Source organism: Budorcas taxicolor, chromosome 6 (genome assembly GCF_023091745.1).
Source record: "Budorcas taxicolor isolate Tak-1 chromosome 6, Takin1.1, whole genome shotgun sequence".
In the NCBI taxonomy this organism is placed as follows: Eukaryota; Metazoa; Chordata; class Mammalia; order Artiodactyla; family Bovidae; genus Budorcas; species Budorcas taxicolor.
Genome location: NC_068915.1, coordinates 105,529,847 through 105,545,254, shown reverse-complemented (window position 1 = coordinate 105,545,254; position 15,408 = coordinate 105,529,847). Strand labels below are relative to the sequence as shown.

At 45.7% G+C, this 15,408-nt stretch overlaps 1 protein-coding gene across 1 annotated transcript in view; it reads left to right on the top strand.

Moving 5' to 3' along the window:
- The window catches only part of CLNK (cytokine dependent hematopoietic cell linker), a 191,943-nt gene that overhangs the window by 75,219 nt on the left and 101,316 nt on the right, over positions 1 to 15,408 (top strand). The window contains exon 3 of the mRNA XM_052641789.1: positions 3,584 to 3,655. Coding sequence (XP_052497749.1) covers positions 3,584 to 3,655 — 72 coding nt within the window. The remainder of the gene's footprint in view (positions 1 to 3,583; positions 3,656 to 15,408) is intronic.

Here is a 15,408-nt window from a genome sequence, read left to right as displayed (position 1 = left end):
CGCCCAACTTAGGTTAGTTACGTTAACTACCCTGCTGAGGGTTACTGTAAATATAAAATAGAAAAAGAGCTTGAGTTAAACTCTCTTCCTAAAGATAAAAAAGCAAAAGTCAATTCTCTGGAAAGGTCAGAGGAAGCTCCCAGGCTGTTGGGTTCTTGGGGATCCCAGGAAGAGGTTTAGAAAATTCCCAGAACCCCCCATATTCTCCTAAAATTGAACTGGTTAAAGCCTTTTCAGCAAATGTTACCCTGGCTGTCAGAGCACAGAAATGTTGCCCATACCTTAGAGATGTAATGAAACCAAGGGTCTCCTTCTCAGTGCAGGGACACATCAGAAGTTGCCTGGTATCAGAGAGACCTAAAGGACCCTATGCAATAGAGTGAGTGGTTCACTATTCTATAAGAGCCCAGGTGGGCAGGGCATTCATTTATCTATTTATTATTAATGCATCATTTCATACCTTAAAAATATTCCTGAGGTCACACCTGAGGTCAGCTAGTCCTTGTGCTGGGAGAGAAAATATTCCCAGGATATGCGTCTTCTCACAAAAATCTACTCTAGGGGAACATGAACACCTGAACAGGCACACATACACAGAAATATGATAAAAATATGATTGTTTATCTACTTGTTCATGGCCTGTCTCCCGACAACCATAAAAGATTCACCAGGAAGGCTTCATGTGTCTTCTTTACAACTTCATCCCATTGTCGGGCACAAAATAGATCTGATATTTATAATATCTCTAAGATTGTGTTGAGTTAATGAATAAATGGATTCATGAACAAATGAATGAATGGTAGAATAGAGACATACCAAAAATACTAAAACTAAGAGGAAGCAGCACAGAAGACCTCACAAGGAACTAATGTTTGAACTAAGCCTTGAAGAATGGAAACTATTATTGCAGGAAAGAGCCAGTTCTGACTCCATACGGGAACTGTTTCTTGCTGTTGGAACTGTTTGACTTGCTTTTCATTGCTTTTGTTATTGTCATCATCCATGGTATCCTGCCTCAGAAAATCCTGCCCCTCTGCCTGATTGTTAACTAAAGTGTCTTTGTTCAGGACCTTGTCCACCTGAGGATATCAGGAAGGAAGAATTATCACACACCCCTGTCCTAGGGTTGCCTTTCTAAGAGATATTTGTAAGATTAATGGCCTTTTAACTTCGTTTCCTCACTGCCCCCCATCTCTGTTCTACAAAAGAAACTGGCATCCAGACAGCAATAAGATGGTTATTTTGAGACACTAGTCTGCCATCTTCTTGGCAGTAAGCTCTCCAGATGAAGCATTCCTTGCCTCAACACCTAGTCTCTGATCCACTGGCCTGTCATGTGGCAAGCAGGGACAATGTGAAGGGCCTGGTCAGAGAGCAGGGCTAGCAGGAAATAAGAATACAAATAATACAAATTGTATCCAAGGCCCCTGGAGCAGGGATCCTGGTAAAGACTGTGGACTCTGTCCTGTGGAAATGGAGGAGGGGTGGGGATTTCAAGTAGAGGTGACTTGGTTATATTCTGCCAGCTAAAAAGATGGTTGTTCTCATTGCAGTTTGGTGGGTGGATTGGAGCCCAGGAAGCTAGGGGGCTGACACCGAAGTCCAGGCTGGAGAGAATGAAGGCAGAGCTAAGACTAGGCATCATTTAAAGGATTGAAGAGAGATGTTTGGGACTCAGTTTGTAGGATCTGGTAACAAATTGTGGAGATGGTGAGGATGGAGAGGACAAGGGAGGGAAGACTCAAGGTGAGTGCACAAATAATTGTTTGGAAGTTCTGTGAACAATGGGGCCGTTCACTAGGAAAGGGCCTGAGTCAGCTGGGGGTGACCAGTTAAAAAATTCCAGAAGGTAGATGTTTATGTCCAGAGCTTAGAAATGAAGTCAGAATGCAGATAAAGATTTATGAATCGAGCTTTCACCTAGATAAATAAAAAACAATGAAATAATAAAATGTATTGAATATAAGATAATACAGTAATGAAACAACTGTGTAATTGTGGAATAACAAAAACTGAAAAATAATGGAATCATGCATCATCTTTCTAGATGATCAATTTACACGGTGACAAAATATATCCAAACAACTCACTACGTTTTTAATTTATTGTGTTGCAGTTAATAGGCTATACAAAAAATCCTAGATGGATATTTCTCTCTGTCTGACTTTACTCAGTGTAACAATCTCTAGTTTCATCCATAGTACAGGGAACTCTGCTTAATGTTATGTGACAGCCTGGATGGGAGGGGAGCCTTGGGGAGAATGGATACACACAGATGTACGGCTGAGTCACTCTGCTGTGCGCCTAAAATTATTACAACACTGTTAATCGACCATACTCCAACACAGAAAAAAAGTTTTAAAAAATCCTGACTGGAGAGAGAGCCTCAGGTCATCTTTCAGCATGTCCTGCACAATCAGGCACCATCCCAAGCCCTGGACATGCAGTCTCCTGCAGTCTCTGCCCTCATGGAGATGGCAGTTCCTCAGTGTCGCAGTTATGAATACAACCTACATGTTAAGTCGAAGGACAACTAAAACTCAGACGAGTGCTAGAAGGGGTCTGTCTCAGAGGAGAAAGGAGGTTTCTCTGATGAAATGACAGGTGAACTGAACTCAGAAGCTTGAGTTTGATGCAGGGGAAGAAGAAAGACAAGCAAGCGTTTGAGAAAGAGGGGCCAGTCCCTGGAAGAGCCCCAGGGGAGGGAGGAGAGGAAAATCTAAGGTCCTAGAAGAAGCAGGTATGGCCCAAGTAGAGAGAACCAGGAGGGCAAGCAGGTCAGAGGAGGTACCCTGGTAGCTGCCAAGGAGCATTTGTGGAGGAAGGGATCATCCGTTAACGTCTAATAGAGCTCACAAAATGCCTGCAAGAAAAATGAAAGTACATTAAACTTGGCTAATGAAATGAACTAGAGATTCTTTATGATAGAGAATGCCTTACTGAATTTGAACAAATTAACTCAATTTAAAATTAGTTAATCTCTTCATAGAAAATAGCATCACAAAGTCCCTAAATTATACAGGAGTTCAATACATATTATTTGGATCTGAGTTGCTATTCCTAAGTGAGCTTCCTCCCTACCCCGGATGATGTTTGCTAGTTTTGGTTGAATTCAGCCAACATAGGAAAGCACGTAGGACATTTCCTGGCCTGCAGGCACTGTCCTTGTTTGACAGCCTCCCCTTAACCGGGTGGTACGTGTGTGATTCTTTTTGCTGTACAGAGCAATGTCATGGAAATTCAGGGACCTTAGGGAGGACACCACTTGACCACGCTGATGTGAGAAAGCCCACGTCTTCATCTGGTTAGGGGCACTTATTCTACCCCAGGCTATTGCTCCTTGTAAAATAAAGCTCTTACATTTAAAAAAAAAAAAAAGGTATATTTTCAAGTAATTGGATTATCTTAAGTCCAGATTTTGTTTAACTCCACTGAAAATGCAAAGAGAGATTTGAAATTACGTGTGAGACGTTAATTACTTACGTCTCACTGAGTGGTTATTTCTGTGAATGAATGCACTTAATTAATTTTTCCCCTCACTTCTTGCTATTTCCTGACGATAATCTATTTTCTTTCATCACAGGGGCAATAGAAAAATAGCCAAAGAAGGATCCAGTGATTTGAAATTCCAGAACTTCGCTCTGCCGAAAAATAGGTCAGAATATTTCTTTGTTCATGAATAAAGGAGTAGAACTTTTGTTGCCGTGGCAAATAAGCTGACCAGCACACACACACACACACACACACACACACACACACACACACACACACACACATATCGTTAATGGGATAGACACATATTGCTCTCAGTGATCTTAAACGTTACAGGGAGACCGAGATCTAGAACGAGAAGGGACTTGACATAGGTTGAACTTCCAGACTGCCAGCACGTGCGTGATGCAAGTGTTGGTTATGGGAGAGGGATGCAATGGGAGCTGGGGTTAGCAGAGGTAAGCTATTATATATAGGATGGATAGACAAGGTCCCACTGTACAGCACAAGGAAGTAGTGTCACTATCCTGTGATAAACCATAATGGAAAGGAATATAAAAAAGAATTATTTATATATATATATATATATATATATATATATATATATATATGCATGAGTATGTGATGAGTCGCTTCAGTCATGTCTGACTCTTTGTGGCCCCATAGACTGTAGCCCACCAGACTTCTCTGTCCGTGGGATTCTCCTGGCAAGAATACTGGAGTGGGTTGCCATCTCCTCCTCCAGGGGATCTTCCCAACCCAGGGATCGAACCCCGGTCTCTTACATCTTCATTGGCAGGTGAGTTCTTTACCACTAGAGCTACGTGGGAACCCCCCTATACACACACACACACACACACACACACACACACACACACACATATATAACTGACTCACTTTGTTGTACAGCAGTAATTTATGAACATTGTAATTCAACTGTACTTCCATTAAAAAAAAATTCAAAGATTATGTGTAAGGTAAAACAGCCAATAAAAAAATTAAAAATTTTTAAAAAGCACCGCCCAGTCATCCATAGCATTTCAGACCAGGGCTATTTCCACCGCCCACCCAGGTCTCTAAACAGCCCAGGAGACAGCCTTTGAGGGAAAAGCTTGCATCCTTCAGTGGCTGAATGATTTAAGTGATGAATCATGGGAGGATCCGGCCATGAGTTCACAGCCAGGTCTCAGAAGTGAGGAGACTAGAGGGAGCCATGTGCCCACTTGGTTTCTTTCCTTTTTCTTTCAATTGAGCAAAACATTTACGAGCAATTACGGCATTAGGACAGGCTCTTGAAAATGCTGAAACGAGAGGCAGAGTCCTGTCTCCAAGGGGCTCGCAGCCAAGTCTGAGAGCTCAGAAGGAGGGCCACTCGATGAAATGAGTGACAAGGGACCAATTGTGAAGCCATCTCTAGCTCTGCGTTGAGCCAGGTCTGATTCTGAGCAATGTCCCGCTGCCCAGAAGGGTTGTAGGCCTGCCTGCCCCTAGCCAGAGCCCCTCACCAAGTCCTGCCAGAGCTGTCTGTATACCTAAAGGAACCCAAGAGTTTCCAGGTGGCATAGCAAGACTTGCATCCCAGCAAACTTCAGCTCAAGTCAACCTTCAACCATCGGTTCAGTTCCTACTAAGTGCCAGGCACTAGAAGCGTTCTTGGCATGCTAAGATGTGCTTGAAGTAATATTTTCCCTAAGCAGAGTGAATGCATGCCTGTAAAACAGAATACTCGAAATATTTTCAAGGCTGCATTAAGCAAAGGAAAATTTGTGGCTGTTCTCAGACTTCTTCAGTGTTTACATTCAACACATTTGAATAATGCCTTTTAAGTCAATATTTCTGATTTCTTGATAATAGCAAGAGATGGGAGATGGACGGGTTAGAAGTCTTCCTTCAAATGGAGACGGTTGCAGCAATTACATACCTCAAAGTAATATTTACAGTTACATCTGCAAAAGAGAGAGAGCAGTGCTTTTTTCTGAAGCAAATTATTTCAGGATGTGTCATAGCATGCTCGAGATATATTAAAAAGAGCAACAGACGATGTTTCTGCAACCTGTTCCAAACCATTTATAAACCCAAATTAAAAAGAAAAAAAAAACTCCTATATACATACAAATCTTTGTATCACTACATATTTTATAATGAAAGTATTATATGAATATAAATTAGTATCTGAGATCTATAAATCAAATCAAAATGTCTAAAAACTACAGATTTGGATCTACCACCATACTTTCAGAACTAGTAAATGGATGCTTTCATTCTCCTCTCAAGTGATAATTATCAGCGTCTGGTGATGAAGCAGTAAGGGCAGCGCCCCACATGGGCAGGACCAAAGGACAGAATAGGCTCTGCTCCCCAGCTGAGTGACCTCACTCGGACAAGCCCCATTCCAATGCCTTGCTTCTTTTAGAAATGGTACTTGGAAACAAGAGCAGACTGAATTAACTGGCAGTCAGGTGCTTAGAACTCCCACACTGTCACTGCTGAGGGCCCAGTTCAGTCCATGGCTGGGGAAATAAGATCCCACAAGCCACATGAAAAAAAAGAAAAGAAAAGCAAGAGTACACTGTCTTACCCACCATCAATCCCCCGGATATAAGGTAGTGCTTGTGTTTGGGGAATAAATGCCTGCCCTCTGCAGCATGCCTGGAACACAGTAGGTTCTCAATAAATAACAAAGGCCAACAGGTGCTGAGTGCTTGCCACGGGCTAGGTGCTATTTTAAGAGCTTATATGCCGAGAAAGGTAAATATCATATGAAATCGCTTGTAAGTGGAACTAAAAAACTGGTACAAATGAACCTATTTGTAAAACAGATATCGAGCCACAGATGTAGAAAACACGGTAATGGTTACCAAGGGGGAAAGAGGGGGAGATAAGCTGGGAGATTGGGATTGACATATACACACTACTATACATAAAGAGGGGCTTTCTAGGTGGCACTGGTGGTAAAGAACCTGCCTGCCAATGCAGGAGACCTGAGAGACCTGGGTTTGATCCCTGGATTGGGAAGAGCCCCTGAAGGAGGGCATGGCAACCCACTCCAGGATTCTTGCCTGGAGAATCCCATGGACAGAGGAGCCTGGCGGACTACAGTCCATAGGGTCTCAAAGAGTCGGACACGACTGAAACAACTTAGCATGGCACTCACGGCACATATATAAACAGATAGCTAATAGTTCAGTTCAGCTCAGTCGCTCAGTCATGTCCGACTCTTTGCAACCCCATGAATCGCAGCACACCAGGCCTCCCTGTCCAACACCAACTCCTGGAGTTCACTCAGATTCACGTCCATCCAGTCAGTGATGCCATCCAGCCATCTCATCCTCTGTGGTCCCCTTCTCCTCCTGCCCCCAATCCCTCCCAGCATCAGAGTCTTTTCCAGTGAGTCAACTCTTCGCATGAGGTGGCCAAAGTACTGGAGTTTCAGCTTTAGCATCATTCCTTCCAAAGAAATCCCAGGGCTGATCTCCTTCAGAAAGGACTGGTTGGATCTCCTTGCAGTCCAAGGGACTCTCAAGCGTCTTCTCCAACACCACAGTTCAAAAGCGTCAATTCTTCGGTGCTCAGCTTTCTTCACAGTCCAACTCTCACATCCATACATGACCACTGGAAAAACCATAGCCTTGACTAGACGGACCTTTGTTGGCAAAGTAATGTCTCTGCTTTTGAATATGCTCTCTAGGTTGGTCATAACTTTTCTTCCAAGGAGTAAGCGTCTTTTAATTTCATGGCTGCAATCACCATCTGCAGTGATTTTGGAGCCCCAAAAAATAAAGTCTGACACTGTTTCCACTGTTTCCCCATCTATTTCCCATGAACTGATGGGACCGGATGCCATGATCTTCATTTTCTGAATGCTGAGCTTTAAGCCAACTTTTTCACTCTCCACTTTCACTTTCACCAAGAGGCTTTTTCGCTCCTCTTCACTTTCTGCCATAAGGGTGGTGTCATCTGCATATCTGAGGTTATTGATATTTCTCCCAGCGATCTTGATTCCAGCTTGTGTTTCTTCCAGTCCAGCGTTTCTCATGATGTCCTCTGCATATAAGTTAAAGAAGCAGGGTGACAATATACAGCCTTGACGTACTCCTTTTCCTATTTGGAACCAGTCTGTTGTTCCATGTCCAGTTCTAACTGTTGCTTCCTGAACTGCATACAGATTTCTCAAGAGGCAAGTCAGGAAGGCAATGCCAAAGAATGCTCAAACTATTGCACGATTGCACTCATCTCACATGCTAGTAAAGTAATGCTCAAAATTCTCTAAGCCAGGCTTCAGCAATACATGAATCATGAACTTCCTGATGTTCAAGCTGGTTTTAGAAAAGGCAGAGGAACCAGAGATAGCTAATAAGGACCTACTGTTTAGCACAGGGAACTCTACTCAGTACTCTGTAATGGTCTGTACAGGAGTAGAATCTTAAAAAGAGATTGGATGTATATATGTGTATAACTGACTCAGTGGTGGTGGTTGGTGCTTTAGTCACTAAGTCGTGTCCAACTCTGCAACCCCATAGACTATAGCCTGCTAGGCCCCTCTGTCCATGGGGTTCTCCAGGCAAGAATACTGGAGTGGGTTGCCATTTCCTTCTCCAGAGGATCTTCCAGGCCCAGGGATCAAACCCAGGTCTCCTGCAATGCAGGGAGACTCTTCACTGACTAAGCAATGAGTCCTTGCCAGTAACATTGTAAATCAATTATACTCCAGTTTTAAAAAATGAGAATAAAAAATCTCAATAGGTAGTGTCTCACTGCAGCCTAGCAGTCACATTCTCACTAAGAGAAGAACACAGGCTGGAGATGGCGAACAACTTCCCTGAGGCTGAGGTGTATAGCAAACAATAGGCCTGAGGAGGATAAATATTACCAATCTCTGAAGCAACCCTGGCTCTGCGTTGCTGACCTCATGACTGCCATCCCTCAGTTAGGTGTAGGGGTCAACTCCAGCAACAGGTACAGAAGAGCTGTCCTCCCCCACCCACCCCAAACTCAAACATGCACGGACCTCCCGGTAACATGCAAGGTAAAATGCAAAGCTCGGTGCTGAGGTTTCACAAAGGTGATACCGCCCAGGAGACTATCCAAGAAAAACACCAGATCACATGTCTGTCCATTAACCATGACCTGTCCACAAGACTGAGACAAATGTTTTCTAGAACAGCCCATGGAATCTACCTGGCGGAGTCCTGAACACCCACCACACCCCCATGTGGGCAGAAACAGAAGCACTGTCACTGATGTTTTCCAATGGAGTCCAAACTTGAATCAATAGCTGAATGTCTAACAAGTGCCAGACTCTCCATAAAAGAAACTTCAGCATTTAATCCTCTGAAACAGGTATTGAGTTGGCCAGAAAGTTTGGGAAGATGTCACAGAAAAACCCCAATGAACTTTTTTGCCAACCCACTGTGATCATTCCCATTTAACAGATGAGGAAAGAAAGCCCGAGAGAGGCTACGCGTCTTGGTCACAGCCACAGAGCCGGTAACTAGTAAGAGCTGGATCTGGATTCAGAGTCTGACTTCAAATCCAGGGCCTGTTCTGGGTTCTAAGTTTTCTGTTCCTGTGAGTCTCAAACCTACCCTTGTCAAGACTCCACTATGAAGAAGGAGCATGTCCTGAGAAAGGGCATCCACACCCACATCACGAAGCCTCCAGCAGCGATTCTTTGAGCGGACATGTCCTGAGAAGGACATCTCCAATCACGAAGATTCCTAGCGGTGATTCTTAGAGCTGGTCCCTGGACCAGCAGTATCAGCATATCTGGGAACTGCTTGGAAGTGTAGGTCCTCAGCCCCATCACTGAATCAGACACTTGGGTGTTAGAGTCTGAGCACCTGGATTAAACAAGGCCTCCCAGTGATGATGATTGCTGGGCACGTTTGAGAACCTCGGCATCAAACATTGTTACCCAGAGTGCAAGCTTTGGAGCTGGAGTAAGAGGCCTCTGGGCTCAGTGCTCTCAACTAGGTAAATGAGATGGAAAGAAGAAGATGTAAGACAGGGGTACAGGAGGGTGGGGTGGAAATGGGAGAGAACGCTGTCCTCACCTGTGAGAGATCACTTGTAACAGAACACGGGCCACTGTGCCACATGCGGAGACTGAAGCAGACTCGGGCCCCGTGAGCTCAGGAGGTGGTCAGGCTCGGGAGCCAGAGGGCTTTCTCAAGCCCACTTTCTAGGGAGAAGCAAAGCCAAGGTTCACACTCCAAGTGCAGGGCTCTGTTTCCGTCCCCATTCCTGACGAGGCCATTCCTAACAGCATCGCTCACGTTTCCCACATTCATACTCTGCCCAACGCATCACCTCATTGTCTAGAGATTTTTCTCTCCTGCCATTAATACCTGCTGCTGCTGCTAAGTCACTTCAGCCATGTCCAACTCTGTGCCACCCCATAGACGGCAGCCCAGCAGGCTCCCCTGTCCCTGGGATTCTCCAGGCAAGAACACTGGAGTGGGTTGGCATTGTCTTCTCCAATGCATGAAAGTGAAAATTGAAAGTGAAGTCGCTCAGTCGTGTCCAACCCTCAGTGACCTCATGGACTACAACCTACCAGGCTCCTCCATCCATTGGATTTTCCAGGCAAGAGTATTGGAGTGGGTTGCCATTGCCTTCTCCAATTAATACCTGCAGCAATAGCTAACTCCAGGGGACCAGGTGGAGCTGGCTGTCAATTCTCAGGTCCCAGGAGGCCAGTCCTCAGGGAGACGGCTTCCCTGTTCTATTCAGTGCACTGGGAGGCCCCCTGCCGGTCCTTGCCAGGCACCCCTGAGATCACAGCTCAGCTCGGGGTGGGCAGCCACTGCAGTAGGTCTGTGTTTGGCTTCCCTGGTTTTGCCCTTCCTGTTCTTCAACCGCTCTGAGGATCTGCGGTGCTGAGAGAGATGTTAAGAATCACTTCTGTTCCCTCTGGTCCCCTCACTGTGCAGAAAGTGTCCTTCCTAAAGATTCCCCCAAGCTGAGAGGGTGCCAGGTACTTTCAGAGGATGCATGGGAGAGCGTGCTGTCCCGCCAGCTCTCTGTGGTGTTCTGCAAGGAGCTCCTGTGTAAGCTCCTATGTGGAAAATGCTCAATAAACACGGCTGAAGGGAATAAGAAGAGTGGGAAGGAAATAGATAAAGTCAGGGTACCCCAGGATGCTATGAGCTTGTACTCGTCCCAGCACCTGGCAGAGACTGGATCCTGAAATAGGTGATAAAAGTAACTTTTCACAGAGCAAGAAGGATGGAAAAATGAAAAGAGAGAGAAGGGAATTGCCTGGCAGTTCAGTGGTTAAGACTTGGCACTTTTGCTGCTGAGGGCCTGAGTTCTATCCCTGGTCGAGGAACTGAGATCCCACAAGCTAGGCTACACAGCCAAAAAAGAGAGAGAGAAACAGGGAGAGATGGCAGAACAAACGGGAGAGGGACAGAGAGCACGTGGAGGGTGGAGGGAATGGTAGATTCGGCATTGCTCTGCCCACAGGAGCTAAAGTCGTCCTGGCAAAGCACCGCGCTCTGCACCGCTCACTCGTCTGCTGTATGACCATCAAACTGCCAAATGAATTTGTTTTCCTCTTTCAATATTTGTCAGGAGCTTAGATAGCATACATGGAAGAGACTGTAGCTCACAGGACATGCTTTCTGTCCCCGAAAAACTTACAGTCTAGTTGAGGAAAGAAGGAAAAGTGTAATTTAATATGAGATTTATGTAAGAAGTTATTAACTATACACTGCTTTGAGCTACACGAAGTGTACAATTAGAGCTAGAAGGGCTGACATAGAAGCTCAGGGGAGGGAAGGCTCTGGGACCCTGGTAGGTAGGATGCCGAGGAGGTGAGAGTCAGACTAGGCTGGCCCCAGCCAAGAGTGTGGTGGGGGGTATGAGCGTTTCATGGTTCAGAATGAGATCAAACCCTGGTGGTGTCTTTCTCGGGATCACTTCAGGGAGTTGCATCCTCCCAAATATTTCTCCGTAAAAACAAAATAGAAAAGAGAAGATTCTTAGGCCTAGTCAAGGACATCTTTCACAAAAATATGAATCCATAATCCTCCTATGCTGTTGGTGGGAATGTAAATTGGTGCAGCCACTATGGAGAACAGTGTGGAGGTTCCTTAAAAACTAAAAATAGAGCTACCATATGATCCAGAAATCCTACTCCTGGGCATACAACCAGAAAAGACAAAAACTCTATTTCAAAAAGATACGTCCACCCCAAAGTTCACTGCAGCACTACTTACTATTCACAACAGCCAAGACTTGGAAGCGACCTATGTGTCCATCCACAGATGAATGGATAAAGAAGATGTGATATATACCCAGAATGGAATATCACTTAGCCGTAAAAAAGAATGAAGCAATGCATTCGCAGCAACATGGATGAAGCTGGAGATTATCGTATTAAGTGAAATAAGTCAGATGGAGAAGGACAAATATTATATGATATTGACTAATATGTGGGATCTGAAAAAATGATACAGTGAACTTATTTATGAAACAGAAATAGACTCACAGACATGAAAAACAAACTTATTATGTTTACCAAGGGGGTAGTGTTAGTTGCTCCGTCGTGTCTGACTCTTTTGAGACCCCATGGACTATAGCCCACCAGGCTCCTCTGTCCATGGAATGTTCCAGGCAAGAATACAGGAGTGGGTTGTCATTCCCTTCTCCAAGGGATCTTCCTGACTCAGAGGTCAAACATGGGTCTCCTGCATTGTAGGTGGATTCTTTACCATCTGAGGCACCGGGGAAGCCCCACTAAGAAGAAAGGGAGGGAGGATGAATTGGGAATTGGGTATTAGCAGATATACGTAGATTAACAATACGACCTACTGTATAGCACCGGGAACTATACTCAATATCTTATAATAACCAATAGTGGAAAAGACTCTGGAAAAGAATATATATATATATATATATATATATATATATATATATATATATATATATATAAATGAAGCCTGTTGCTGTACACCTGGATCAGTGTAAATCAATTATACTTCCATTTTTAAAAGAACATTTCCATCACCTTCCCCCAAAAAGGAAGGAACCATTATTCACTTATTAAATACGAGACTTGATCTGATTCCACCTTGGTGTGAATTTCATCTGCTTCAAAGGAATAAGGAGTCATTCCTTATTCTCCAACGTCAAATTTGTAATGAAAACTGGAACCAGTCCCCAGGGGGGACTTGCATGCCCACCCATGGACCAGGTTCCTACGTGGTAGGCACCCTGCAGGCCTCTCTGGGGGAGGCCGAGTCTGCGTGTGAACCCAGACATGGGCTGCGGTGGGGCTCGAGGCTGTCACACTCCGGGGCTGTTCTCTCACCTGTGTGTCCCTGCCGCCTGCCTCGCCGTCATCCACTCGCCCCTTCCCTCCTCTGTGCTCATTCAACAACATGCTTGTGTGCATAAGCCGCATTCCAGGCACTGTGTTAGGTACCTGGTCTCCCCTTTAGGAGCTAAAGGCCTGGGGTAGGAAGTTTGAGAAGGGGAGCTGGGCTCCTCTCTAGTAATACGAGTGTGGGTTCCAGGTGCCAGGTGATCAGAGCAGGGTTTGGGTGCCCAAGTCGGAGAAAAATAAAAACCCACCCTGCTGAGGCCTGTCACACCTCTTCCTGAAACTGTTACACACCTGTCCTTCCCTCTCCACTCGGACATGTGTGCTCTGGCATCACTTTCCTGAGATGCGGCTCTGAACATCCTTTATCCTCTGCGTTGAGATGCATCACACCATCTACAGGTCAACACAGTCCTTCCAGCTTATCCCTCAGGTTCCCTGCCTCCAAGCTCCCTGTGTGTTTCCACACCTCTGCCCACGTGTCTCCCTGATGCAAACCCTCCCCATCCCTCAGGGAGGTGGAGAGAAGAGGCTGGGCCCATCAGGTGGGAAATGCGGCACTAATATCCCATCGTAGCCCTGATGCTGATACCAAGATAACTGTCCAACAAGAATTGCAATGAAGTGTGAGTGAAATGAGCTCCCGACATGCTGCAGATAGAGCAGGAAGAAGGGAATGAATTTAGAAACTTGACCTCCGCCTTCACTCCTTTTTGTTTTATATTTAAAATGAGTTTTGCTGTTGTTTTTACTCATTAAATTGTGTCCAGTTCTTTTGTGACCCCACGGACTGTAGCCCACAAGGCTCCTCTGTCCATGGGATTCTCCAAGCAAGAGTACTGGAGGGGGTTGCCATTTTCTTCTCCAGGGGATCTTCCTGACCCAGTGATCAAACCTGCATCTCCTGCATTGGCAGACGGATTTTTTTTTTTTACCACTGAGCTACCAGGAAGCTCCTAAAATGAGTTTTTAAAGTGAAAGTTGCTCAGTCATGTCTGACTGTTTGCAACCCCATGGACTATACAGTCCATGAAATTCTCCAGGCCAGAATACTGGAGGGGATCTTCCCAACCCAGGGATCAAACCCAGGTCTACCCACCTTGGAGGTGGAGTCTTTACCAGCTAAACCACCAGGGAATCCCAAGAATACTGGAGTGGGTAGCCTAACCCTTCTCCAGCGGATCTTCTTGACCCAGGAATTGAACCAGGATCTCCTGCATTGCAGGCAGATTCTTTACCAGTGGAGCTACTAGAGGTAGTGACTATTAAAAAGATCAGTCATTTTCCCCAAAATCAGAGAACTTTATTCTAAAGTAATCCTTCTATTTCAGAAGCAGAGCTTTCAATGAGGTATGGAGCTGAGCCAGTTAATCCTGGAAGTTTGGGAGAGGGGATGAAATCACCCCAACCACTTCCCAGGGGTTTTGCTGCCGCGTTCTGGACCAGCAGCAGGTGCCTGGGGAGACCCAGAGGGGCCCACCAGACTCGAGAGGGTGATGAGGAATTAATCTCCAAGCCAGGAGCCTGACCCTGGAGACAGGATTAAGTCCCGTCTCTATGGGACCGGAATAACACACCATCCAAACTTTGTTCCCATGGATAAGACAACATGCGTGTACCCTGCCCACTCCATCAGACCCAGTTCTCCAAAGCAGCAAGGCAGGGGAGTTTAATCTAGTACCCTCAAAAAATTAAAAATGATTAAACCTTTTAAATTATTAAGAAGTATTAAAAATTCAAACTAACTCAGAAATTAAACATCTTCATTTGTAATGAGCCTTATATATTGAAAACCACCAACCTCTGGAGGCCAGCTTTGTTCACTCCATACGCCGTGAACTGCCCTGCCCACCATGTGGACACCTGCCTATCCAAGCAGAAATAGAGAGGGACAGCTGCTTTCCTCGGGGCCCAGATACCAAAAGGAGCAGAAGGGTCGGGAGGGCAGAGGGGCGGCTGCCAAGCGACACACCATTCAGCTGCAGCCTGTTCACACATGGCCACGTGATGGATGCTGTTGACGAAAGCAAGCCAGGGAGTATCCTTGTCATTCCCTGGCAAGAGGCAGCTTGCTAACCATGGGCCTTGCTTGAGCACAGAGAGAATGCATCAAATCTCCAGGAAGTCTGCGAGCGGCATCCTTCATTAATCACCCTGGGCTGTCAGACTGTGAAGAGTGTTAACACAGGAGCCTTTTCAGAGCGCTTGTCAGCTCCCAGTGTTGAGATGTGGTCTGCACTCCAGCCAGACATACCGCTGGGGTCCAGGACACCTCCCCAGACCCCTCCTTGCAGCCTCCCTCCCCCTCCCCAACCCACCCCCACCCTGGGCTTTTGGGCTCAGCTGGAATAACAACATCATTCCTGCCTGGCTGCCGCTTCCTCTGCTAATTCATCTGGCTTGCATTGACGCACAGAGGACCCTGGGGTGCACAGTCCCGGAGGATATGACATATGAATGAGCACCGTGGCTTTGGGGCCCCACCAAGAGGAGTCAGCAGATAAACCACTTGCAGATGGTTTTACAATTGTGAGGAAGCTTCCAGAGGCAGGGAGCCTGGCCGGCTGTTGTTGCCTCGGCTGATGAAT